The sequence below is a fragment of the Acomys russatus genome, chromosome 29 (genome assembly GCF_903995435.1).
Source record: "Acomys russatus chromosome 29, mAcoRus1.1, whole genome shotgun sequence".
Lineage (NCBI taxonomy): Eukaryota > Metazoa > Chordata > Mammalia > Rodentia > Muridae > Acomys > Acomys russatus.
In genome coordinates, this window is record NC_067165.1 from 14,274,469 (window position 1) to 14,301,333 (window position 26,865).

The 26,865-nt window shown below is 49.2% G+C and overlaps 2 protein-coding genes and 1 non-coding gene across 4 annotated transcripts in view; 1 reads left to right on the forward strand and 2 right to left on the reverse strand.

Moving 5' to 3' along the window:
* Szt2 (SZT2 subunit of KICSTOR complex) overlaps window positions 1-13,155 on the reverse strand; it is a 46,519-nt gene extending 33,364 nt beyond the window's left edge. The window contains exons 1-7 of the mRNA XM_051172098.1: window positions 13,010-13,155; window positions 8,627-8,752; window positions 7,207-7,380; window positions 6,772-6,942; window positions 3,313-3,444; window positions 2,419-2,560; window positions 1,919-2,025 (exon numbers count right to left, since the gene is read on the reverse strand). Coding sequence (XP_051028055.1) covers window positions 1,919-2,025; window positions 2,419-2,560; window positions 3,313-3,444; window positions 6,772-6,942; window positions 7,207-7,380; window positions 8,627-8,752; window positions 13,010-13,036 — 879 coding nt within the window. The 5' untranslated portion in view covers window positions 13,037-13,155. The remainder of the gene's footprint in view (window positions 1-1,918; window positions 2,026-2,418; window positions 2,561-3,312; window positions 3,445-6,771; window positions 6,943-7,206; window positions 7,381-8,626; window positions 8,753-13,009) is intronic.
* LOC127212119 (U6 spliceosomal RNA) lies at window positions 11,430-11,535 on the reverse strand. The gene has a single exon (XR_007833502.1). It is a non-coding gene; the product is annotated as a U6 spliceosomal RNA (small nuclear RNA).
* Window positions 13,156-14,125: 970 nt separating the features above from the next.
* On the forward strand, window positions 14,126-19,327 carry Med8 (mediator complex subunit 8). 2 transcript variants are annotated; one of them, XM_051172097.1, is made up of 7 exons: window positions 14,126-14,290; window positions 14,925-15,043; window positions 15,689-15,833; window positions 16,507-16,647; window positions 16,825-16,906; window positions 17,982-18,230; window positions 19,016-19,327. In XM_051172097.1, the coding sequence occupies exons 1-7, from the start codon at window positions 14,285-14,287 to the stop codon at window positions 19,078-19,080; spliced, it is 807 nt and encodes a 268-aa protein (XP_051028054.1). In that variant the 5' UTR covers window positions 14,126-14,284; the 3' UTR covers window positions 19,081-19,327. The 2 variants fall into 2 exon arrangements, with proteins under 2 accessions (XP_051028054.1, XP_051028053.1); XM_051172096.1 differs by lacking the exon at window positions 14,126-14,290 and having other exon boundaries at window positions 14,798-15,043.
* The last annotated feature ends 7,538 nt before the right edge of the window (window positions 19,328-26,865 follow it).

Consider the following 26,865-nt stretch of genomic DNA (forward strand, 5'->3'; position numbering starts at 1 on the left):
TTAGAGGTGTGTGCCACCATGGTCTGTTTGTTTGTTTTTTAACTGTGCACTGGTATTTTGTCTGTATGTATGTCTGTGTGAGGGTGTCAGATCCCCTTGAACTGGAGCTAAAGACCCTTATAAGCTGCCCTGTGGCTTCAGGGAATTGAAGCTGGGCCCCTGAGCTCTGAGCCGTCTCTCTAGTCTACAGTGGAGCTTCGCCCAGGCACAATGAATTACGCTGCCTGTGGAAGGATGACAGACGTGGAGGGGATCACGTTAAGTGAGATACAAACCAGACGCCAAAAGACAAATTTGTGGATCCCAGATTTAATCAGATAAATAAAAGCATCTGCATATCTTTAATAACATCAAGGAGAAGTGACCCTGGAGTACAGAGGACAGTGAGAGGAGGGAGAAAGGTGAGGGTACAGGAGTAAATGTGGCCATGGCATAGGAAATATCTACTTGTGTGACGATGTCTATGAAACCTATCACTATGCAATGAATATAGCCAATTAAATAAATTAAAAGAAACATGCCTAAGTGTCTACCTTAACCAGCAAACTAAACCAAACTAAAAAACATGCTTTCTTTTACCTTTTATTTCTTTCTGGCTACTATTCACTCCTGTTCCTCACTTTAGCTGATTCCCCCCCCCCCCCCCCCCCCCCCCCCGCCCCAGACATGGATTCTCTGTACAGCCTTGGCTGTCCTGGAATTCTCTTTGTAGCCAAGGCTGGCCTTGAACTCACAGCCATCTGACTGTCTCTGCCTCCCGAGGGATTAAAGGCATGTGCCACCACGCCTGGCTGAGGCAGTGCACATTTCCTGCACCACCTTTTCACTGAAGTGGCTCTAAAACACTTCCACGTGACTTCCTAGCCAACAAGCCTAAAGGGCACTTTTCAGTCCTCAAGTACTCAGCCTGCTGTTCTCACTAAGTTAACTGCTCCTTCTTGCAAACCTCGGCTCCTGACACTGCATGCTGCAGACCAGTGCCCTCCATCGCTTGCTTGCTGGTGTTCCCTGGGGCTCTTCCCAGACCCTCCTCTCTTCCCAGTTAGTGTGTGTGGCCTGATAAATCTAAAATGTCTACCTCTCGACTACTGCCACTTCCTGAGTATAAAGATCTGTAGATCCAACTGCCAACCACCACGAAGAGCAGCCAATTCCTAGGCAGGGATCCGCACCCATGCACTTCAAACACATCATCTCGCGCACCGTAGGATGCCTGCTATCTCCTTGACAGATGTAGCCCACTTAGAGAAAGCCCGTGTCACAGAGCTAAGAAGCACAAGCTTAACTCTAAAGGCGACTCACGACACAGCTCTGCAGGATGGAGCCACAGGTCCTAACACATGCACAAACCTCAATTTGTCATTTTGCCTTTACTCGGCCAAGCAGTAAAAACTTCCCTATAAAACATAAGCCCAACTTCCCTTCCACAAACCTTCATCACTCAGTGATTGCGCTTAGACTCAGGTCTTCACGCCCTGCTCATGCCTACCCTCAGGCCTTGCTTCCCAAAGCTCTTGCTCCCTGCCCTGCAGTCCATCATGCAAAGCAGTGGCAGTGTCCTGAACAGGCCTTCCTTCCTATGTTGGTTAAACTGGACTGAGCTAGGTTTTCTGACCCTTGCAACTAAAGCAGTAACGAGGTTGGGGGCAGATGGGATTAGAACTGACTCAGACGGCAAAGTTTCCATTCTTTCCCCCACACCATGCTAAGAAAAGGGGACAAATCCTGAGGAAAAGCGACAACAACAAGAGTCCTCTCCCACCACTGTCACCTACCCTGCTCTACACCTGGCACCTTCTCCCCAGGAAACCATGTCACCATCTTCACTTGGGAAATCTTGCCTGTAAGAAAGCAACCGACCATTCCTGACATTGTGAGAGTCCTCACTTCCCACTTCTCCTTCCTGGAGAGCCCTCACCTGCACAAAGGAACAAGCCACAGTGCCACTGCGCAGCTGGTTCAGGAGTGTCTCACACACAGCAACATCAGGGACACTGGTTACTCCATCTGTGATCACGATGATTCCTGAGGCAAGAAATAAGGTAGATGGCCCTGGTGACCATGGCAATACCAAAGTCACAGGGAAGCCCAACCCACAGTGTCCCAAGACCGACAAGCCTGCCCACTAGCACAGTTAACAAACTCCCTGCAACTGTCTTCTCTCCTCCCCCGCCTCTTCCTCCCTAGGTGCTCCTAGCCCAGCTTTCCTAGGTGATGTCCTTCCCATCGGGGGCTCCGAGGGCAACTGGGGCCGAGACACTGGGAACATGCATCAGGAAGGACTTGCAGTTTGCAAACAAGGAAACAGAATCTCTTTCCTGGGGCCCATTAGTCCTGGGGAAGCCTCAATCTTTGCTAAATACCCTCTACCCTTTCTGAACCCATTTCCCCATTTATACCAATATATCTTCTACTGACCTGCACTAGAATTTGAGGGCAGTAGCTGCAATGCCAAGATGCCCTGACGAATCATACTGACCAGCCCAAGATCAGCTGTCACCATGGAGACTCCCACCTTCCGGCCTGAGGACTCCCCTGATTCTGGGGACTGGTCTTCTGCCTGGCCCACAATTGCAGAAAAGAAGGAATGAGACAGAGAGCAATGTTGTCTCATCTACAGCAAAGTCACAGTTCCCTCTGTCTGTCTCTCTTGCTTGGCTCAGGAGACTGAACCTAGGGTCCCACATGTGCTGGGTACATACACGGTCTGCCATCGAGTCTACACTCAGCCCTCAAACTGCAACTTGGAGCCTGGTATACCCAGGTCAGACATGTGTGGCTGCCAACTTTGCAGGTGAGTTCTGCTATGTCCTCACGCCCAGCAATGTGCCGAGATGCTGAGCGTCAGATGGGAAGGGAGCAAGGCAGGAGACGCAGCATCAGACTGTGCCGAGGCAGTCTCTCCACCTTTGCCAAGACAGGCCCCTTCCTACGTCCCCATCGCTGCTCTGAAGGACTTCATAACCGGTCACCGCACACTATTTGCACAGCCACTTTGACACTCTCCAAAATAATGAGGCGGAACACTCCAGCAAACTAAACAGCTTTATCCTGCTTGTGCAAAATGCTAAAGAGATCAAAGCGGCTCATGCTCACTCTCAGATCTAGGAGTGGAGACAAAACAAACACCGCACAGACAAATGGCCTTCCCATCTTCTCGGCATGAAGCTGTGCGCCTGTCTTGATTGTTCACTAGCACACCGTCCTTGGTTCACTTTGCCCCTTGCTCTTTCCCTTTCCTGTTCTCTCTCTCCTAGTGGGCGGACGGCTGCCCTTTGCCCTCTGCCTTCTGCCCTCTTTCTTCCCACGCACCTGGCCCTGGGGCTCACACTGCTGTTGCAGCATAGCGGCCACCTTATCCTCAAAGAGGCAGAGCTGCTCATACACCTGCTGCAGGAAGGCCTCCCGCTGTGAAGGGTCCAAAAGGCAGCCTTGCACCAGAACCTGAGAAGCACAGGGAAGGGTGAGACGGGCCAAGCAGAGCACTGGGCATCACATCTCGAGTCTGCACAGGGACTCCCACTTCTCACCCAACAGGAACCTGAGTCTGACTCCACATCCAGTCCCACCTCCTCAGAGTCTGCTGCTGCCCCAAACCCAGGGGCACTGCGATCCTGCTCAGGAGCTTCTGGTCACTACTCATCTTAACCTAGGGTCACAATGTCCCTGTGTTTCTAGTCCTCCACCCTGGGCTTCTCACCCCACACCCCTTCCTTTAAGGCAGCGATGGGATCTTCTAGTACCTTCCACATTGGACTGTGGAATGCTATGTGTAAACCTCTACTCCCCTGGCTAGAAAAGCCTCTAAACATACTTCACATACAAGCTACTCTGGACCCTTTCTCTGCTTGAAGTCAAAAGTCCCATCTCCCCAGTGAAGACACTCTCCTTCCCTTCCCCGAGCAGATAGCTCCCACTCCTCTTTGGGGAGCAGTAGGTCAGCCATTAGGCATTCACAACTGACCTAGAGGATGGGCGACCCTCCGTACCTCTGACAATCACCCTGGAAGCTGCTACCTGTGTACAGCCGCCTGCACTCTCGTGTTTTCTTCCTCAAGGCTCTATGGGCCCTCTCCTTCTAGTGCAGCCATGGGTAGTGTCTGCTGTGCATGGGCCTGCAGTCCTGTGGTGGCTCAGGGTCCCTTCTGCCCTCTCTTTTCCCTGCCCTCCTCCAGATAACTACTTCTGCTTCTTTGCTCCCTGTTCTGGACTGGGGAAGGGGTGAGGGGTGACCATCCTCCAGGCCTGTGAGTGGCACATGGATGGAGAAACGTCAGGGACAGGAATACGAGCGTGTGCTGCTATTGTTTAGGACACAGGGGACTGAAGCACATCGGGATAAAACAGCAAGTTTTCATAGCTGGAAGCAGCGGTGCACACCTATAATTCCAGCAGGAAGGCAAAGGCAAACTGATCAAGATTTCGAGGCCAGCCGGGGCTACATATTGAGTACTGGGCCACCTTGAGCTGAGGACTTATTGAAAAGAATCACAAAAAATGGAAGCTGTCACTAAAAATCCTATTTTTTTTTTTACATGAAACAATGCTCATATTATAAAAAGACAGGACATGAGCCATGTATTTGGAATATACCTGGTGTTTTCCTCTTCTTTTGGATGAAGAAGGGAGGATTAACGCACTTACTAGACTACAAAGAAATTCTATAAAACATTAACAATGCCCTTTGGAAGACTGAGGCAGAAGGGGCATAAGGTCAAAGGTATAGGTCAAAGGCAACATGGGCAATGTGGTCAGACTATCTCAAAACACAAAGTATAAAAAGAGAGCTGGGGAGCCAGGCGTGGTGGCGCATGCCTTTAATCCCAGCACTTAGGGAGGCAGAGGTAGGTGGATCGCTGTGAGTTCGAGGCCAGCCTGGTCTATGAAGTGAGTCCAGGATAGCCAAGGTTACATAGAGAAACTCTGTCTTAGAAAAACATTTTTTAAATAAAAAATAAAGAGAGCAAGAGAGCTGGGGACATAACATAAGGGCGCACCACTTGTTCAGCATGAGTGAAGCCCTGAGTTCAATTCTTAGCACTAACAAAGAAACAAATGAGCTAGGTATGACGGCACATGCATGTAAGCTTAGCATTTGGAAAGCTGAGGCAGAAAATAAGAGTGCCAGGCTAGCCAGGTCTGTTTAGCAAGGTCCTGTCTTAAGAAAGACTCAGTTTACACGTGCCTGTCACTGGTGGGTTTTATTGGACGGTGCCTACTGGTGTTCTCATAGTTTCGATGTCAGAACCTGTGAGTGCCCTCACCGTACTCGATTGGTACTATCTCCTTTGGTATCTGTCTCCCCTCCTAAGCTTGTAACTATCTGTGCCCCTAGGACTCGGCCTGGACATGGCGCAGGTGAGTGCTCACCAGGGGGAATAGTATTAAGTGATTACCTAACAGCTACGCTTTTCCTGACTTGGCTATGAAGCCTGCAAAGCCAGGCCTGTCTGGAGATACGGCCTACAACCACCAACGGCTGGATTGGGAGACACCTAAACTTGGGCAGAGGGCTGGCAATCCTCCCTGGAGACCTGGCAAGTACCAACTGCTCTATTATACACTTCAGACCTTTAGGTGCTGTTCTTGGCATCTAGCTCTCAAAATAAATAAATAAATAAATAAATCTGACTGCTGAGGGCGACACTATAGCCACTAGGGACAGCTTCAATGAGCTGAGGGTGGCTAAGAGTGGATGGGGTGGGGGTGGGGGGAACTGGGACAATGCTTATCTAAGCCAAAATCAATTATTTCAGTAACAGACTTGAACCTTTTCCAAAAGGAGTGCTCTGTGATAGGCTGCTCTGGCAGGAGAGAAACCTTTTAATTACTTCCGCAGTCAGCATTATCGCTGACAGTGCACAAGGCGCTCACAAATGACCCTTCTCTGTCTTGAAAAGAAATTATGTTTCTGGAGATTGCAATAGCTCAAATGCCACAAAAGTATCCTAAAAGGCTGTGTCCTGGGCTCCGGACAGGAGTCAGCACAACAGAAAACATTTCACAGAGCTAAAGGAGTTGTATAGGGATGAGGGTGGGGGTGGAGGTGGGGGTGGAGGTGGGGGTGAGGGCAAAGACAACAGTCAGGGGCCAGGTACCAAAGACTTCATAGGGTGGGTAGAGAAGCATGCGCCTAACTAACGCCAGTTAACCAGAGGAAAGCTCTTCTAAGACGCGAAGAGCAAGTCCTTCTCAAAGAGAGAGACTTGCAGGGGTAAATACCACGCATACTCCAGAAGCTGGCAGAGGCTTGGCTGTAGCTCAGCTGACAAGAGTGCCTTTGCTCGTTCCTGCAGCCCAGGATGGCTCACACCTGTAGTTCCGGCATTTGAGAGTGGAAGCAGCAGGATCAAGTTCAAGGTCATCTTTGGCTACACAACAAGCTCAAGTGTGTGTGTGTAGGGGCAGGGTGCATGACACAGGGACGGACACCAGGATAGGACAGACAGACAGTTAGAAGGCTCCAGCAGGTTGACACGTGCCACCAAATCTGACCTGAGTTCCATCCCTGGAACCCACATGGCAGAAGGAGAGAACTGACGCCCACAAGCTGTCCTTTGACTTTCACCAGCAAGGTGTACACACATACACACAGATACGCACAGACAGACAGACACAGACCCACTGAATGTAATAATGGTGGGGGTGGGGAGGACAGAAAAACTGACCTGGTACCTGGGTACAAACAGTGGAGGCAGGATAAGGGCTTTGGCTCAACAGGCTATCAGAAATTCAGTCTGCAGACACAAGCTTGGAGAGAAGATGCACTACCTGGTGGGACTGCAGGCCAATGATGGAGGAGTAGGCCTGGATTGTTACGTAGATCTCAGGCTGGAAGTCGATACAGGACCCAGGCACTCGGAAGGGCCGAAGCAGCCCGCCCAGACAACGGGACAGAGCATGGAAAACTTCATCAAACAAGATTTCCCCTGTAGAATCATCCTGAGGGCAATGAAGCAAGAGAGAGCTCGCAGGGGTGTTCAAAGCAGCTATAAGCAGAGAACAGAAACATGCAGCTTTCCTGGGGCAGCAGGGCCTCCTGCTATGGTCATCTGTGTCCCCATGGACATGGACTAGGATCTGTCTTTGAAGTTCACCATAAGGCTGAGATTGTTTTTACTTCTCAAAGACCTCTCTCCTTCTCACCCCGCCCCCCAACCCACACTCACACCCCGTCTTTGTTACTATCTCCCTCAGGGCGCTTACCACAATGCCAGTAGATGGGCTGAGGTCCAGCTCAATAACAAAACGATACTGCCAAGCCAGGAAGGTGACCCGAGTGGAAGGGACAAGCAGGAATGGCCTTGGGACCACTGGTTCATCTGGCTGCCATCCAGGGGGCAAAACACTGAGGATTTCCAACTCTTCCTCAGATTGAAGCTGACAAGATAAAAGACAAAAAGGGCCATGGCAGGAGAGATGCTGGACCGTGGTTAGGAAGGCTTGTGTTTTCAGAAAACCCATGAAATCAACTCACCTGGGCTCACAGGGGCTGACAGAGACTGAACTGACAATCGGGGAACTTCATAGGTCTGACCTAGGTCCTCTGCATATGTTATGGTTGTGTAGCTTGGTCTCCTAACAGTGCAAACAGGGCTGTCTCTGACTCTTTTGCTGGCTTTTGAGACCCTTTTCCTCCTGGTGGGATGCCTTATTCAGTTGTAATATGAGGGGAGAGGCTAGCCTATTGCAACTTGATATGCCATTTTTGGTTGGTATCTCTAGGAGGCCTGCTCTTTTCTGAAGGGAAACAGAGGACTGGATCTGGGGGAGAAGGGAGCTTGGGGGAGGGAGTGGGAGGAAGAGGAAACTGTGGTTGAAATATAATACAAGAGAAAAATAAATTTTATTTATTTATTTGCTTGTTCATTTAATTTGGTTTTTTGGAGACGGGTTCTCTCTGTGTAGCTTTGGCTGTCCTGGAATGCACTCTGTAGATCAGGCTAGCCTTGAACTCAGAGATCCACCTAGCTCTGCCTCCTGAGTGCTGGGATTAAAGGTGTGTGACAACACCTTCTGGCTAAAAAAAAAAAAAGCTGTTTTGTTTGTTTATTTTTTAAATTAAAAAAAAAAAGAAAGAAAAGAAAGAGAGAGCTTATGCTCTCAAAGAGGGCCCTGTGTCAGAGGCTCACACTTACCTGAGTCAGCTCCAGGGCATCCAATGCCCCCTTTTGACCTCTATAGGCCCCTACACACAGGTGATACACACTCACACAGACATGTTTTTAAAAAGTTGAAGTAAGGTGAAAGGAGCTCTTTTCTTTTCTGAACCCCAGTATCTGTGAGGCTGCAGAAAAAGCACTTCACTTCTTTAAGCCTCCTGGTCCTCCTCTGTGAAAACAAACACAATCCTAACACCAAGCTGACGTGCTGCTATTCCGTCAAGGGAACTCTGTAGACGCGCTCCCTAGACCTGCCTTCTGTCTCCATTGTGGCCCTCCACTGGCTCTGCTTTCAACAAACCAACACACATCGTTTGCCTCACTAGCTGGAAAAAGAATGAAGAAATCTCCTTTAAGGAAGCACTTTGCAGGCAAAGCCACTGGCCCTTCCAGCCTTAGGCCCTAAAAGAGAGAGAGGCCCTTGTGGGCCAGGCCCTCATCTCCCACCTGTCACTGGAACATACCAGGAACTCTTGGGGTGTGGCCTGAACAGTTTGATGCAGATGATTAAGGAACCAAGCCAGGCGAACATTTCGGGAGATGCGATAATCTTTCTTCATTAACAGAAACACCTGCCCAGCTTCTTCCACCTAATGAGAGATAAAAGAAGAAAAACAGAACATGGAGTTCCCACTATATCCATACCCCACGCAAGTGACCTGTCCAAGGAGCCCACACAGTGAGGGGACGCCCACTTCTTACCATCACGTCAGGTGTTCCCAACCCGGACCCTCACATGGATGAAGTGAACTTACCTTTTTACAGCACGCTCCTATAAACCACAAGCCCCTGAAGGTAGGAGAGGTGCTTTGCCCTGTTTCTGTGCCCTTGTGCTTGGCAAACTGACTCGTATGAGACCCAGGAAGTCTCCAGTTTGCTACATGAGTGTTTGCCAGTTACTGCCCCGCTCCTGCCGACAGCAGACACTATAGAAACCTTTGCTGAGTAAATGTAAGGCTCCTGAGGGAATGAAGCTGCCTCGGTGGGACTGCACATCAAGGCCCTGTGGGGTCCCGGTCTCCACTCCCGTGCCTGTCAGTGCCAGTGCTTTAGTTTCTTTCCCCCATGCCGTCAGTTCAGCAGTTCAACAGCACCCTTACTTTTCTGCTATATAAACCCCTGCCAAAGATGACTGGAGACATATTATCCTCTGTCCACACATACACTGTGGCAGCTGTCCACTCAGAGGAAGAAGCCTGTCACTTTGTCAACGTGATAAAACTTAATAGGCTTGACTTCTTGGTCAGCAGCCTTTCTGGTTCCCCCCAGGTTTTTCTGACCAGCTCCCACGCCTGTATTCCCAGCAAACCAACTTGCCCATCATTCACAAAAATTGAATTTATCACCTTAGTAATGGCCTCACTATAAACTGAATAACCACGTTAAGGGCTACGAATGTGGTTTTATGATAGCCAAAAACGAAGAAACCTGATCCTGTTGAAGGTCTTGGAAGGATGGGGTGCTGAAGGTCCAGCAGAGCTGGCCACGAGATGACCCCGATGGAGGGCAGACACCAGCTATTGCACTACTCAGAGCGCATCCGTGTGCTCAGTGTCGCAGCCTGAGGCTTCCATTTCTTTACCTTTCTCTTGCTTTCAAGGCTGCTTTGAATGGCTGATTGATTTCTCCAAGGCCAAACTGAGGTCTGGGTCACCCGTCAGTTCTTACGGAATCCATCTTGAAACCAGGAATATTTGCCTGGCTTTCTCAGAAAACTCCCCTGTATCTGTGGCTTTTTGATGGGAACATTTCCAAAACCTAAGTTGCCTTACGTTCAAGATGCGCTTTATCAGAACCAGAAGGCTGGCTTAATATAATGTAAGCAGCTGGAATGGTTTTCAAAGTGGGATCCAAGCACCAGCTCCATCAGAATCACCTGAGTTGTTTACTAAAATGCACATTTAGTTCCTGGGTACCATCAGAGAGCACCTGAATTAAAAGCTGACAGAGCTCAAGAGTCTACATCTTAACCAGCTCCCCTGAGGTTTTTCTCCACGTTACCGTTTGAGAATTTTTTTTTAATTAGTTGTCCCATAGCATTCACATTCATACGGAGACCTCAATTCTAACCTCCCTTGAGTCTGATGTGCCCGACTTTTGAAGCAGTCTGATAAATAAGACAAAGCAGGTTTCTGGAGTCAGAGGCCTGGATTCTAATGTGTTTTATTATATGCTATGCATGTTATCTTGCAAGTTACTGTGTTGTCGGCTCCCCCCCGCCCCAGGCTTCAAGCTCTTTATTGTAATAGGTAGATAAGGGTATCTTTGTAGAGTATTGCAGTTAAGCAGGGAGGACAGACAATGGCCGAGGAAGGCCATCATTCTTTACGACACACACTGAGGCGTATGCATTATTTCTGCCAAGACATATAAAGTGTTGCCAGACACCATGTTTCCCTTTTCTAGGTTTTGCTCTTGTTTCTTTGAGACCAAGGGCAAAATTATTATCCGAGCCTTTTCTAAACCATGTGCCTTCTTCTCACAAAATGATGCAGATACCGCCCTCCCGCCCCCCCCCCCCCATCTGAAGCCTCTCACCATTGTAAGCCTGAGCCACCAGCATGACCTCAAGTTCAGCCCTCTCTCTCCTCAGTCTCAGGCCCCTCGCCCACCAAAAAGCACCTCGGACCAGATGCTGGCTCTGTGAGTTTCTTCATGTGTGAACACAGATAACAAGAGTTATCATTTTATGAGGGCTGTATCTGTATTAGATACTTAGAGGACTTCCTGAGTCCCACACAACTGCTTACAGAAGAAGGCTAAATGCCCCATCAAACACTATACTTCCTCATTTGCTCCTTTGCAACACCTGTTATAACCAATGTTCATTCATTCCGCAAAGCTAAAGAGTGCATCTGTCTTCCACTCTGTGGCCAGAGCAGCACTTGTTTTTCTCTTTTGGGAGCCTAACATCTCTAAACATCACTTTTTCTTCTTGGTATTCTGTTTCTACACTACTCATCCATAGGGTTTTCACATGTGTAGTTTCTTTTTATTTTATTTTCCTACTTATTTTTTTTTTATTAATTTATTCTTGTTACATCTCAATGGTTATCCCATCCCTTGTATCCTCCCATTCCTCCCTCCCTCCCATTTTCCCCTTATTCCCCTCCCCTATGACTGTTTCTGAGGGGGATTACCTCCCCCTGTATATGCTCATAGGGTATCAAGTCTCTTCTTGGTAACCTGCTGTCCTTCCTCTGAGTGCCACCAGGTCTCCCCCTCCAGGGGACATGGTCAAATGTGAGGCACCAGAGTACGTGAGAAAAAAATACGGAACGCTTCACGAATTTGTGTGTCATCCTTGCGCAGGGGCCATGCTAATCTTCTCTGTATTGTTCCAATTTTAGTGTATGTGTGCCAAAGCGAGCACTGTAGTTTCTTTCTTTCTTTTAGTTTTTCAAAACAGGGTTTCTTTGTGTAGCCTTGGCTGTCCTAGACTCGCTTTGTAGACCAGGCTGGCCTCGAACTCATAGCAATCTGCCTGCCTCTGCCTCCCAAGTGCTGGGATTAAAGGTGTGAGCCACCACACCCGGCCTTTCTTCCTTTAAAAAAAAAAAAAAAAAAAAAAAGATTTTATTGACTTTATGTATGAGAGCTCTATCTGCCTGTACACCTGGCAAATCAGAAGGCATCAGATCCCAGGAGAGACAGTTGTGAGCCACCATGTAGTTGCTGGGAATTGAACTCAGGACCTCTGGAAGAGCATCCACTGAGCAATCCCTTCAGCCCACATGTGTAGTTTTTGTTTTTTAAATCACATCTCCACACACATATATACACGTACTTTGTGTGTTGTAGGCACACACGCACACCTGTGTCATAATGCACATGTGCAGGTCAGAGGACAACCTGGAGATGTGGAGCTAGATCACCTACTCGGGAGTTCTAGCTCTAATAGCAGCTGGGCAACTGCCTGTATTTTAATAGCTGCACCTCAGCTGCCCGAAAAGGGGGATAAAGATGGTGTTTACTTTAGAGGGTTGAAAGAACTGGTAAGAACAAAAAACAAACAAACAAACAAAAACACCCTTGGCTTTGTGGAATAAATGAACATTGAATTATTAAAGGCGTTGCAAAGGAGCTCCGAATGTCAAAGTGCTCCGAATGGTGGCCGGCACGCAGGAGGAATCTAATCCTCCCATTGCTATCTGTACCGTTACACACACCCATCACCCTTCCTTCCGAGTGAAGTACTCTTCTGCGGACCTGGACATTCAAGCCACATCTAAGGTTTTATTTCCTTCTCGGATCCTTTAGTTCGGTTCGAATGAGTATCCCAAGGCATCTGAGCATGATAAGGCATCTCCCCGTGCTCTGGCTTCAGCTTTCCGCTCTGTACATGAGAATAAATACAGCCAGGTTCCCTGCACGAAGTCTGAATGTCAAAACACACAGGCACGGCTCTTCTAGGGGAGGGCAGTGCCTCATCTGCCCTTCCTGACTTAACTTGTGATCCCCAAGCTACATCACAGGGCACATGTTTTTATAAAGACGGAAACAAGATCTGGGAAGTTAAGACTGCCCAGAGGGTTGCAGGGATTTTCCATTTGCAAAAGCACGGACACTGGAGCGGAATCAGCTCCTGCCATTGATTGCATTCCAGCTGATGAGACGCAAAACGCCCGCAGAGTCGGTTAGCTTCGGAGCGGCCCAACGAAAACCCGCAACTAATACCCCAAACACGAGTTTTATCAGCACCACCATCTCTAGGTCTGTGGGCGAGCGACGTGAGCTAGGATGGCATCTGAGTCAACAAAACAGCAACGGCCTCTCGAGGCTCCGGAGGGTGCAGGCTGCGACACGCCTGTCCTCCGGCCTCGGCCCCGCGCCCGCCGGTCCCTCACCTCTGGCTCCGGGCGCTCCGAGGCCATCACACACAGCCCTCCCGCGCCGGCCCGGGCCAGGGAGGACGCTCCACTCCTGACCTCTGACCCGGCTAGCTCTGCACCCGGGAGGAACCGGAAGTTGTTGGGATGGACGCATTCTGAGTTTTCTGATTGGTGGGTGGAGAGGGCGGTGCAAGGAACCGGAAGCGGAAGTGGTTTCGCCAGCCGGGACGGAGCAATGCAGGTGAGGAGCGGGTTGGGCCTTCCAGCTGCTACCCACCGGCCGGAGGGTGGGCGGGAAAAGGATGCTAGGAAGTTGGGGCTGTGAAGAGAGGCCTAGGGCCTCGGCTGTTTGCGGGAAGGCTGCGGAACAGGAGAGGGCGAACACAGCTGCGGGAGGTGCGGGGATTGAGCCCGCAGATGCTACAGGGTCGGAGGCCTGGGGCGGAGGAGTGGGGTGGGGGAGGCGCTAGACAGACTTGCTTGATTGAGTGTGGGAAGGGATCGAGAAAGTCGTGGGCTGCCCCAGGCCTCGATCCAGGCTCTTGGACACAGGCCTAACAACGCTTCAGAAGGCTGAAGGAGTTGTGAGCCGCCAAGGACGAAAACTAAGCTGTTTGTAATCCGAGGCTGTGGGTGGAACCCAGTATTCAATCCCATCAGTCATATTGTCAGAACTGCAAATCAGCTTTGCATCATTCTTCCCGCCTTGTGCCCAGTTGCTAAGGGCGGCAAAGTGGAGTAAAGAGTCCACAGATGGTCAAACGGAAACCCTCTGCCGGCTTAGTATTTAAAATTGTCTGGCCCTCAGAAACAATGTGCAGGTTTCCTCGCCTTTGCTTTTCGTTATTCATTTGGTTTGTTGCCCCTGGTAGTTCTACCGTGTTTATAAGTCACCCGAGTTGATGAAAGAAACACTGGAATATTGGCACAGAGATACACACAGCAAGAAGATGGATAAATGACCAGTTGGGGTTCTGGGGTGGCGGGAGGAGGTTTGCAGAGCTGGTATTCAGAGAAAGCCTTGCATATAGGCCATGTGTGAGACTCTGCAGCTTGTGTTGTTGACGGGAGCTGCCCTCACAAGGCAGAGGATGATGGTGTGTGCAGGGACACCCATGAGATAATGAACTTCAGGGATTCCTTCTGGCTTTATGTGCCGATAGCACCTCTGCTATCATGGCAAATCTTTCTAAAATGTACTGAACTTTCTGAAAGAAATGTGGCAAGGCCAACCCCACAGTGTGACACAATACAAGAAAGATTCTCCATCTGCCCAAGGAAAACAGCATTATGACAGTAAGCAGTAGTCTGGGGGGCAGACTGTCTATTTTCCAGAGAAGGGTTAGACCTACAGAGGAGAGTGTGCTGCGACTTGAGCATGTTTTGTTTTGGTTTGTTTGTTTCCCGAGACAGGGTTTTTCTGTGTAGCCCTCGCTGTCCTAGACTTGCTTGTAGCCCAGGCTGGCCTCGAACTCACAGAGGTCTGCCTGCTTCTGTCTTCTGAGTGCTGGGATTAAAGGTGTGCGCCACCACGCCCGGCTCGAGCATGTTCTTGTTAACCCTACTGCAGCTCTAAGAGTGTTGGCTATTGAGAGAGGCAAAAGCATTTTGAGCTGGGAATTGAAGAGAATAGAAGTGAAAAGATAAAGGGCTAAGTGACACAGTTCTAAGCCAGTCTCATTGCAAAGACAAGATCACGAGGTCACAAGCCGAAGAGAATTAGGTCTGGTGCAGTGCTCTCATTGAAGGACCACAGTGTAGGAGGATGATAGAAGGAATTGGTTGGTGGGAGGACTTCAGGCCAGGTGAACAGGTTGAAAGGTCTAAGGGATGCTATTTTCTGTAACCCAAATACCAAGATGGACGATAATTTACCTCTTCTCTGTGTGTCCCACTTGTATCTGAGTAACCAAACATGCTGTTGATGCAGCGGGAGGAGAAGCAGCTCGAGGCGTCATTGGATGCACTGCTGAGTCAAGTGGCTGATCTGAAGAACTCACTGGGGAGTTTCATTTACAAGTTGGAAAACGAGTATGACCGGCTGACCTGGTAAGGAGTTGTCAAGACAAGCTGGGGAGGGACCCATGGGTGGTGGGGCCAAGCCCCCTGGCTGACAGGACATCTCCCGTGATGTAACTATTTATCAGTTTGCAAATATCCCTTTTGATTTGGAAAGAACTAGGTTGCCCAACATTGACAAGTATAGTTTGGCTTCAGGCCTCCGTGGCAAGGAAGTAGACATATGCCAAGTTTCCCAACCTCGGCTGTTTCTAGGTTTTAATTCTTTCACTTTGACTTCTTTGGTAAGGCGGCATTTCCTCAGCGGAAGACCCATTATGGCCACATTCACACCAGATCTCCTTCCACAGCTGTGGCTGAGTCTGAGATCCAGCCTACCCTAGAATGATGGAATTGGTCACTACCCTAGAGAGGAGAGCTTTACGCACTTCTACAGCGCAACCACAATGTCTGGCTCCTACCACCCCTGAGCTGCCTTTTTTCTACATCCATGTCAAAAATTGAAAGTGTTCCTCTTTCCCAACTCTATCATTTCTGCTAGCAAATCTGGTTCTTGCCTAGGCTAGTCCTAGGCCTGTGCATCTCCTGGGGTTGAGTCTGGGTGTTCCAGCATTAGGGACTTGTAGAAATTACTTTATAGGCAAGAGTAACCCTGATGGCTTCCTCCACCACCAGGCCCTCTGTTCTGGACAGCTTTGCATTGCTCTCTGGCCAGCTGAACACGCTGAACAAGGTCTTGAAACATGAGAAGACACCACTGTTCCGGAACCAGGTCATCATCCCTCTGGTGCTGTCCCCAGACCGAGATGAAGACCTCATGGTAAGAAGCACAGTTGTTAGCCAGGCGGCGGTGGCGCACGCCTTTAATCTCAGCACATGGGAGGCAGAGGCAGGCAGAGTGCTGTGAGTTTGAGGCCAGCCTGGTCTACAAAGCGAATCCAGGACAGCCAGGGCTAACAGAGAGACCCTGTCTCGAACCCCCTCCCCCCAAAAGAAGCACAGTTGTTGACAAGATCCTCAGTGGAGCAGTGAAAAGTCAGGGCTGCAGTCTCCAAGACTTGCTTTTCTTATCCTCCTGCAGGCAGGAGAGTCACTCTTAAATAACTCTGAAAACCAAGGCCTGTGTCACCAAACCCAACATCTATATTGGGCAAAAAGAAAAAGTCTGTTCTGCCCACCTGTTACTTTGTCCGTTCCAGTCTTTAAAATATGGGGCTGGGAATTTAGCTCAGTGGTAGAACAAACATAAAAGTCTTGGGTTTGGTCCCCAGAATGGGGGTGGGGGTGGGGAGTCACACACACAAAAAAGACCAAAACAACGAAAAGACAACTACAGTGTGGTAGTCTTAGTTCTGATAGAGTGTGTCACAAAAAGCTGCATTTGTTCCTCAGATTGTGCTGTCTCTGAAAATGCAGTTTCCTGTGGAAGCCAAATGGGGTTAGAATCACCTTACTTGGACAGCACTCTAGGGTCAATCCACTCTGTGTTACAGCGTCAAACTGAAGGACGAGTGCCTGTTTTCAGCCATGAGGTTGTCCCTGACCATTTGAGAACCAAGCCCGACCCTGAAGTTGAAGAGCAGGAGAAGCAGCTGACAACAGATGCTGCCAGAATTGGTGCTGATGCAGCTCAGGTTGGACCAAGTTACTGCTCTGCTGCCCCATCCCCATTCTTTATAAGAGGCGAGGCTTTACCAGGCCTGTGTAGTAGGGCCGTGGGTTGCTTATAGTCAGTCGTCTCTGGAGGAGCACAGGGAAGAAGCTTCCCCAAAACCGTTACTAATCACTATACCAATCTGTGTGCGTTACAGAAGCAGATCCAGAGCCTGAATAAAATGTGCTCAAACCTTTTGGAGAAAATCAGCAAAGAGGAACGAGAATCAGAAAGTGGAGGTAAGGAGGGATGTGCAGCAGAACTGAGGAGAGCTGTGGAGGATTACCAGGTAGGAGTGGTGGTCTGCCTGTAGTGAAGTAGAGACTTAAGAATGAACTACTGGGCCAGGCGTGGTGACGCACACCTTTAATCTCAGCACTCGGGAGGCAGAGGCAGGTGGATCTCTGTGAGTTCGAGGCCAGCCTGGTCTACAAAGTGAGTCCAGGACAGCCAAGGCTACACAGAGAAACCCTGTTTAAAAAAAACTAGAAAAAACAAAAAAGAAAGAATGAACTATTGGGGGCTGAAGAGATGGCTCATCCAGAGGTCCTGAGTTCAATTCCCAGCAACCACACGGTGGCTCACAACCATCTGTAATGAGATCTGGTGCCCTCTTCTCTAGTAAGCAAGCACACATGCACACATGTAGGTAAAACATTGTATACATAATAAACCTAGAATGATGATGGTGATGATGCAGGTCAGACCTAAGCTTGATCCCTGGGACCTACACGGTTGAGGGGAAGAACAGTAAGTTGTCCCCTGGCCCTGACCACCACACACGAAATAAGTAAATGTGATTTCAAAAAAGAAGCAGAGGCAGCCACCCTCTTGTGCATTTCCCAATAAATATCTTGTGTGAGGTTTGTTGTGCGCTGTGACTTTGTGGTATACCTTGGCTTCTGACCACCAGGATGCCTTTCCCCTCAGAGCTGTAACACACTGGTGCCATGACGTGGACAGGCTCTCCTGGTGCCTGGACTCCGCCCTGGGGTCTGAGCCACACTGGGGGCAGGGAGGGGGAGAAGAGTGAACTGGTAAGAAAAGGATCTGTATCCTGTCAGTGTTTTGTGTTTAAGATTAGCCTCAAGGCACATGGTAGATTTGGACAAAGTGAAAATAAAAGCGAGGTTTGTAGACTTTTAGCTATTTGATGGGGCTGGGGAGGGTCGGGGGGACGCGTTCTAGATGGTGCTGCAGTCAGGACTGTAAGCCCCAGTGGCTGTCACTGGCATCCCAGCTGCTGGGTTCAGTCCAGAGCTGGACACACGCCTGAGAGTTCTTGCTTTTGTTGTTGTTGTTGCTTTTTTTCAGGTCTTCGTCCAAACAAGCAGACTTTCAACCCTGCAGACACCAATGCCTTAGTGGCAGCTGTTGCCTTTGGGAAGGGGCTGTCTAACTGGAGACCTTCAGGTAGCAGTGGTCCTGGCCAACCTGGCCAGCCAGGAGCTGGTACAATCCTTGCAGGGGCCTCAGGATTACAGCAAGTGCAGATGGCAGGTACTCCCAGCCAGCAGCAGCCGATGCTCAGTGGAGTCCAGATGGCTCAAGCAGGTCAACCAGGTGAGGTGACATCACACAGGAGTGTGGGATAAGCTAGAGCATCAAAGCCTCCTTCATCTGCATCCTCCCCCCAAACCTGAAGACTTTCCTCCTTTGCATTGACACTCAGAGAACAGTTGGAATCATCGCAACAGGTGCCAAAATCGAAGAAGGGCCTTGAATAGCAGTAACTAGTGGTCCGTTTAGTTCCCTCAGACTTTTATCTCAACTGTCCTATTTATTCCGGATGTGAGTGTGTATTTCTTAGGTAGAGAAATAAGTGGCCAGACCTTCATCAAGACCATGTGGTATAGTCAGGAATTAGCAGGCCAGCCTTTGGCCAGTCCTTCATGGCTCCTTCTCCCGCCTCGCCCCTTGGTCTTGGCACCCTGCCTTCTCTCATGTTCCCTTTACGGACTGTAAGAGTGGTCTGGAAGGTTCACGGAAGCAGCTGCAAAGCTGTCTGTGCAGGCTGTCTAGGAAAAAGAACAACTCTTTACCTGTGACGTTAAACTCAGGACACATAGACTTCCCTGTCTTTCTGGAAGTTGATACGCAGGAACCCATTCTTGGGGAGAGAGCTGTTCAGACCCTCCTCTCTCCTTTCAAACCACCCCTTCTCCCTAGATATCTTCAATGAGGGAGCTGGCTGAAGAGCCACAACCTGTAATCTCTGCCATCCAGAGTCAGAGGCCACAGAGGTTCTGAGGTACAGGAGATGACAGGAAGGAGTCCGAGAGGCTGCGTTTCTGATTTATTGTGAAAGTTTACCTTGCTTCAGATATGTTTCTTTGTGTTCTTTTTAGGGAAAATGCCAAGTGGAATAAAAACCAACATCAAGTCGGCGTCAATGCATCCCTACCAGCGGTGAGTGTGGACAGCAGCCTCCGCTCTCAGGTGATCTGTGCTGAGTTGAGCAATGAAAGTATCTTTTGCTCAGGGCTTACACGGATGGGTACAATCAAAAAGGACACAGGCTTTCAGCAAGAGACAGCTCTCAGCGCCATTGTGAATAGCCATGCAACTTTGGGAGAGTGACCTAATTTTTCTGAGCCCATGTTCTCATCTGTAAGTGGTGATGACACCTACCTCATAGGGTTGTTGTGAGGATTAAAGTGAGAGAATGAGTGTAACGCACTTAGCATGGCATATGGAACACTGCGTCTTGAATAAATGATCGCTTCTCGCTTTTCCCTGCTGCCATTCACTGTCCTGCACCCCGAACTTACTGTGATTTGATACAGCTCATGACAGTGGCGAGCTAGTGGACACAGGATCAAGTAATCCAGGTACCACGGCAGCCTGTATGTCTTGGAGGCAGATCGTCTCTGTAGGTCCTCCTGCCCAGATGCCATCCTGCTGGCCCTAGAAGCTACAGATGAAGAGGTTTCTGGGGGACACTGTTCCCCGCTAGGTGTGATGAAGCCAGCTCAGCTTTTACCTGGGAAATAGGTGGAAGTCCCCTTCTTTACCCCCGTCTGCTTAGGAAGGCATCTAGGGACCAGCAGTGGGAGAATTCTTAGGAAGTGGCCCTGTCAGGCCACAGCACAGAGAAAATACTGTCTTCCTCCTTTGAGGGGACATTCATCAGGGTTGATGTGTCCTTACAGTAACCACATTTCTGTCCTCTTCCGTTTCACTAAACGTGTGGCTCAGATATGATCTGGACTGAAAGTGGGAAGGGTAAGAGCACCGTTCATCTTGCTTGCTTTTGTAGAGTTCATGAACAGTGGGTTTTTGGACAGCCAGCCATGTTGCCTTTCTCAGCGTTCTTTTGTGGGCAAGAGCAGGGACTGAGTCAGCAAAAGTGGGCCAGAGGGTTTCTTTGTTCAATAAAGATACTAACATTGATGTTCACCGGCTCAGGGTTGTCTGACTGAAATTTATCAGCTATCTACCAGGCAATTCTAATTTGTTCTCCTTAAAGTATTCCCTTTTCTTGAATTTAATTTTCTTTAATGTAAAACCCCTAAGATTTTCAGCTGCACTGTTCGTGCTCTCTTGTGTTACACACTAGAGCCCTGGCTCCTGGTCTGTGTCAGACAGCATTCTACCAGGCTGTGGCAGCAAAGGCCTGGAAAAGTAGTTCTCTGTTGCGGGTCTGTGGAGACATGGATGATGTTGACAAAGCTAAGTGACCACAACACACTGCACCAGGGGAGTCCTGTCATCTGCTCTGAGGCAATGCCAAACCTTCCCCCCACTTAAACAGGCTGGCCTGTCAGCCATCCAGGGGCTGGTTATCTTCTCATCTTTTTCCCTTCCCACTAAATGTCAAAGCTAACTGGGGTCCTGAGCAGAGCTCTAGCTGGACTTTTCCAGATTGTCCGAGTGTCTCTCAGTGACTGCTGTCCTTTACGCCCACCTGCTACCAACCCTGAGCGTCTGTTGTTGTGACTGAACTGACTTCATTCCCACCATACTATTGAAATGGGTTCCTTGTCCTCCAAGAACAGGAATGCCTTCGTGCTGCAGGAGGCGCGCACTCAGTCGGGCCTTCACCTACAGCTCATGCCCTTAAGCAACACTCCAGTGCTGGCGGCACCCACACCTAACTTAGCCGCTCTGGTAACACATGCTGTCCTTTCCACCACCTCCTCCCTCTAGAGCCGTAGCATACAGATCTGTTGCCCTCCCACCGTGGGGCTCATATACCAGTTCACCCCACAATGTAAAGAATGTCTGGAACCCCAACTGCTTGGTCCCTCGAGAGGAATGTAGCTGGAGTTGACCGTGAGGAGGACAGAACTGCTTACTTGCGCCCTTCCGGGGTTTGTAAAAGATGACGTGCAGCACTCCTGTTTCTGACCACTTCTGCTTGGGGATTGTCCTTCCTGCAGTTGGGGACCCTTGGGCAAGGGGATTAGATGGGCAAAGGTGTTCTCCATTGTCTCCCAGGTTTGTTTCTGGGATAGAGAAAGCAGCAGCAGGTGTGAAACCTCGAATGCTTCCCACAGTGGTTCATCCCACTGAAGGTGGGAGCTTATGGGATCACTGTCAAGTCCAGCGGGGTTGCCTAAGACCTCCCCCTCCAGTTCTGCCCTGAGGCTGGGATTCAGTCATTACTGATTGCCCTGGTCACCTCGTTCTTTCTCTTCTTCCAGTGTGAATTGCTGTCCTACTTTAGCTGGCTCACCACACTCAACTGTGCCTTTTGGGGGCAACAGCTAAGATAGGTAGTTGTAGCCAAATGTTCCCTGTAGCTCTGTAGAGCACCAGCCGGCACTGGGTGCAGGCCAGAGGGGATGTGCTTGCCCACCTCTTAGCCTGCTGCTAAAAGGAAGAAGCTGAACTTCACAGGAATGCCCCAATGTGAGGCTGAGCCCTTTCCCACCCCCTCCACACCTCCCCCCAAGCAGCTGGAAACAACCTCCCCCTTTGTCTGAGTTTCTTGTACAGAATAATCCTCCTTCTGGACAATGTATTCTCTGTGTCCTGGGGACACAGGAGCCGTGTGAGCTGATCCCTCCCAGCACTAGGCAGGACGGAGGCTGAACCCTTCCAAACGCCCACCCTGGTCAGCTCCTGATCCTGTCCAGTGCACCTACTAAGGGTTGGTCATTTTTTTCCTGTACCCTTCAGATTTGAGTGGCAAGAGAGCCTCTTGGGGTCTAGCCCTGGCCAGTAGGAAGAGCAGGAGCTGTATTGCCTTTTCCAGCCTGCCCTGAGCGCGCAAGCACAAGATCGACGTTTGATCTGATTCCTTCCTCAGGACCGCACAGGGGCTACTGCTTGGAAATGACAGAAACGGAAGTGGCTTGCCTGGCAGGTCACAGTGTGCCATCATGTCACACAGATGTGAATGTGTACTCTACTCCACAAGACAGACTTCTCTCATTAACAGTCTGTCCCTCTTGTTCCTGACTCCCATGTGTCACTCAGGTAGAGCCTGGCTTCCTCTAATGTCTCTTGTTAAAGGTCACGTGTCTTCTCAGAAAGCAGGGAATGTTCCAAGTGCCTTCCTTGGGCCTCTCTTACCTCACACCTGAATGACCCCAGTGGTTTTTCTATTGTGACAGGTCCGACAATGAGTGCCAAGTAGGCTTTCTTGTTTGCTTCCTTTTCCTTACCGCACAGCTCTGTTAGTTGAACGGGGTAGGTTTCCTAAATTCCTCAACCCTCTGACAGCTCCTATTCCCATTCTTTGTCAGGAGTCTTCATCTAGACCATGTCCTTGGCACTGTTTCATGCCACTGTCAGGAAGATGAGTCAGACAGGTGGTGAGGTGGCTGCAGATTAGAAGTCACCTCCCACTCTCAAACATCTGTTTCCTCTGCAAGAGATACATGTATGCAAAGATTTCCCTCCCCACCCCAGACAGGATTCTCTGTGTCGCCTTGGCTGTCCTAGAACCCAGTTTGTAGACTGGGCTGGCCTTGAACTCAGAGATCCACCTGTCTCTGCTTCCAAAGTGCTGGGATTAAAGGCATGTGCCACCATGCCCTGGAAAAGATTATTTTAGTTCAGAAAATTGTATATAGTAGAATTGTGGTATCGCTGCCTATTAGGGCTATAGTTACCATAGGTTCCGGGTGTCCAAACTCAGCCATTCTTCCCTGCATCCTGTCTTCTAACTTTCTTGGGAATGCTCTAAGACAGGCATATGGAAGCATGCTAAACTATTTTTCTCACATGTTCCCACCTACATCCCTGGTAAGATAGTAACCTTACATACGGAACCAAATACCAAGTACCCTGAGTGATTGCCCCTTCCCCTCTGTGCCTCTCCACTGCCTCCCTTGCTCTCACCCTCATTTCCCAGCTGTGGTCCTTAGGTTGCTGTGCTTGGCTCAGACCCCACATGGAGGCCATCGTTTATTTTTATGCTAATTTCTCTGGAGTACACATGTTTTCATGGCCTGGTTCATGATGTTTTAAGCGTTCCATAGTAGAAGTCTTTCTTCCTTGGCTCTTTTTTTTTTTTCCTTTCTCCTCTCTCTGTAACAGCTCTGGCTGTCCTGGACTCACTCTGTAACTCTGTAGATCAGGCTGGCCTTGAACTCACGTCAATCCGCTGGGATTAACGGTGTGCGCCACCACGCCCTGCCCCATCTTCCTTGGCTCTCATATCCTTCTGTTATTTAACCTCTCCGTAGGACAGGTCAGCAACACTGACCAGTTTCCTTCAAGGCTCTTTCCCTGCAGTGGCTTCTGGAGCCGTTCCCATCATCTCTCTGCCGCACGGGCTGTTCCTTGTCTGCATCTTTGGGCTTTTGAACCGTTGCCCTCTTGAGTGCTGGTCCTCTCAGCTTGTCCTTATCCGCCTCTGAAGCCACCCACCCTCTGTATGAGCCATTCCTGTGTGCACAACTCAAAACAAGCTGGGTCCTCAGCTCAGCTCTCTGCTGAATTGCAGGTCGGTATTACCACAGATTCCAGCTGCTCAAATCCAGCCATCCTTCTCTCTCCACACTTGTTTTTCCTGGGCATTAATTACCTAAACCAGGGTCATGGAAGTACCCTAAACTATTTCTCCCCCAGGTCCCCAGCTACCTCCCCTAATACCAGTTCAACACCAAGTTTAGTCAGCTTGTCTCTGCAACACCTAACCTACCCATAGCTCAGCTCTGTGAGCTGCTCTCAGTGAAAAGATTGTTCCTACAGACGCGCTACCTCCACACCTGGAAACTCCAGCATCCCTTCCAAAAGTCTGCTGGTTCCTTCTAGACTACAGAGCTGATCTGATTTACTCGCTTACAATCTTTTGGACAGTTCACTCCCCCGTCTCTCTTTAACTTGGGTTCGCACATCTAGGAGGTTGGTAGGGACAGTGTTCCAGGCATAAAAAACAGGATAAAATCATTCTGGGATTTTTGTTTTACTTGAGGGTGATTTAAAATGAAATACAAATCCAATGTGCATGTGTGGGGGTGGGTGGGGGCGTGAGGGAGTGAGACAGAGAGAGAGGCAGAGACAGAAGCACTAGGGATTGAGCCCGGGAGCCTCATGCATAACAGGCAGCTGTTCTGTACTGGGCTCCGTTCCCAGCTTTCTTCGCTTTCATTTTGAGACAGGGTCTCGCTAAGTTGCCCAGGATGGCCTTGAAACTCACTATAGCCAAGGCTGGTCTTGAATTGGGGATCCTCTTGCCTTAACCTCCCAAGCAGCTGGGATTACCAACCTGTGCTAACAGGCCCAGCCATACCATCAGTATTAGGAGAAAATCGATTCCATGGACATCTGGACTGAAGGGCTTCATCCTGAGAGTCTGTGAAGCTATTTTAAACATAGCTTGCATTTTGTGGAAAGACAAGTAATTCTTTGACCTAGTTGCCTGCCTTCTGGCTTATCTACTGTATTGATTAGCTACCTACCTAATTCCAAACACCTGTCTAGTATGACCAGTTTTTTCAGGTCCCCATTTTTTTCTACTGTGCTTTATCATTCTGTCTGATAGTCAAGCATATTACTTTTGGGAGAAAGAGTTAAATAGGATCTCAGCCAGCCTAGGCTGGCTTAGAACTCTTGGCAGGCCTCCTGCCTCAGCTTCCTAATACCCATGCCAAACTCCCAATCAACATTTAAAAAAAGATTTATTTATGTATATGAGTACCCTGCTTCCTGTGTACCTACATGGCAAAGAGGGCATCAGATCACATTATAGGTTCTTCTGAGCCGCCAATGTGGTCGCTGGGAATTGAATTCAGGAGGAGCAATTAGTGCTCCTAACCACTGAGCCATCTTTCCAGCCCTGCAATCGGCTTTTAAAACTGGGCTCTCATGTCATTTCTCTGTAAAGCCTTCCAGTATCCCAGCCTGTCCACAATTCAGTGCCGCTCCCGTCAAGAAAGGTCAGTTACCTCCTTTTATGGTCCACATCTGTACCTTGTACAAATGTCTTCTAACTCCTCCTGCACTTTATTGCTTTTCAAGTTCAAGCACCCTGACCTGTCAGAGTTTGGCCACAGTTTTTCCCCCTGAGAACGGCGTGGTCTCTGGGAAGGTAATGCGTTCTTGGTATCCCATAGCATGTGGCCCCTCGTAAACACTACCTACAGAAGTGTTGCTGTTATTTCTATGATGAGTTCATTTTTGTAGTGCTAGTGTGAAATAATTGGGGTGCGTGGTGGTTCACACCAATAATTACAGCGCTTGGGAGGCAGAGGCAGGAGAATTGCTGCAAGTTCACGGCCAGCCAGGGCTACACAGCAAGACTGTCTTAAACAGTGTGTGTGTGTGTGTGTGTGTGTGTGTTTGTGTGTGTGTGTATGTGTGTGTGTATGTGTGTGTGTATGTGTGTGTATGTGTGTGTGTGTATGTGTGTGTGTGTATGTGTGTGTGTGTGTGTGTGTGTGTGTGTGTGTGTGTGTTTGTAGTGTCGTGCTGCTTGGATTTAAATCCTAGCTGAGCGGCTTACTAGCTATTTGATGCTAGAACATCAAAATATCTTTGCCCCACTTCCTTATTCCTGTGGCTGTTCTAGAGTTTTGCTCATAACAGTGCCTGACAGGAGAGCCTCAATGCATCTTAGCTATCCCTAGCTAGAGAATCTGTTCCCAGTAGTTACCTGAATAAATGATTGACCAATTCCTCTAAGAGGCTTCCTCCTCCTGCCACTCCCCTGTGCTTATGTCTCATGAACTGCCCTCAGAGACACCCCTTCCATGGGTTTCATTCTCAGGGTCTCCCTAGCAACAGCACAGAGCTAGCAACGGAACATTTTTACCTGAGGTGCCTGATACTGTCAGTCAGTTTTGTATCTAGTTTTGTGACTTCTCCCACTTAGCTGTTTCTTACACTCTTCTCTTAAGCCCCAGTTTGGTCTTAAATTGTATCATTGAACAAGCTCCCTAACCTAAGATGTTCTTTTCCATTGTTTCTGAATGGTGTCTCTTCCCTATCTGAACCAACCAACAGCTCAGCTTCACAGTCTTCGGTGCTTGGGGGGGGGGGGGCGGTCTTCACCAGTCAGATTCCTCTCCATGCAGCTGTGCTAAGCCCCTGCCATCGCCCATGGCTGCTTACCAAGCACAACGCTCCATAGGCCTGTGCCTGCCTCTCTCTTCATGCTGGCCACACTGTTCATTCATACACTGGTTCATGGCATCCTCTACCAGTCTCACCACTTTTGTAAGTGTTCAAGGCCGTAGCGGTCAGGACATTAGGTAGGTACTGCCCCCATGGCTTACCATGCTCTGCCCAGAGTGTTGTCTACCCCCCCCCCCACCTCCACTCTTTGTTCATTCACTCAGTGGACAATTCTTCCTTGAGGTTCAGGTGCTATTGGTCCTAAGAAGTGTTTAGTAGGTCGTCCCTGAACACTTGACCATCCATAAGCTACCTCTCCTGGATCCTCTACACAATTCTATTAGGACAAGTTTTATTTTAAAGCCGTTTATTTTTATAAGTTCAAATCTTGCCCTAGACAGTTGGCCCTTCTATAATCTTAGACAAGTTATTTCACTTTCAGGAACCTCAGGTGGACTTCTAACTTCTGTAGCCACATGTAATATCAAAGTTGGGAGGTGGGCATGGGAAGGTCCCTGGGGCTTGCTAGTCAGCCAGCTTAGTCACTCAGGGAGCTCCAAGTTCAGTGAGACACCCTTTTCAAAAAGTAAGGTCAAGGGCTAGAAAGTTGGCTGAGTAGTTAAGAGCACTTGTTGACTTTGCAGAGGACCTAGGTTAGATTCCTGGTACCACATAGCATCTTTCTGTT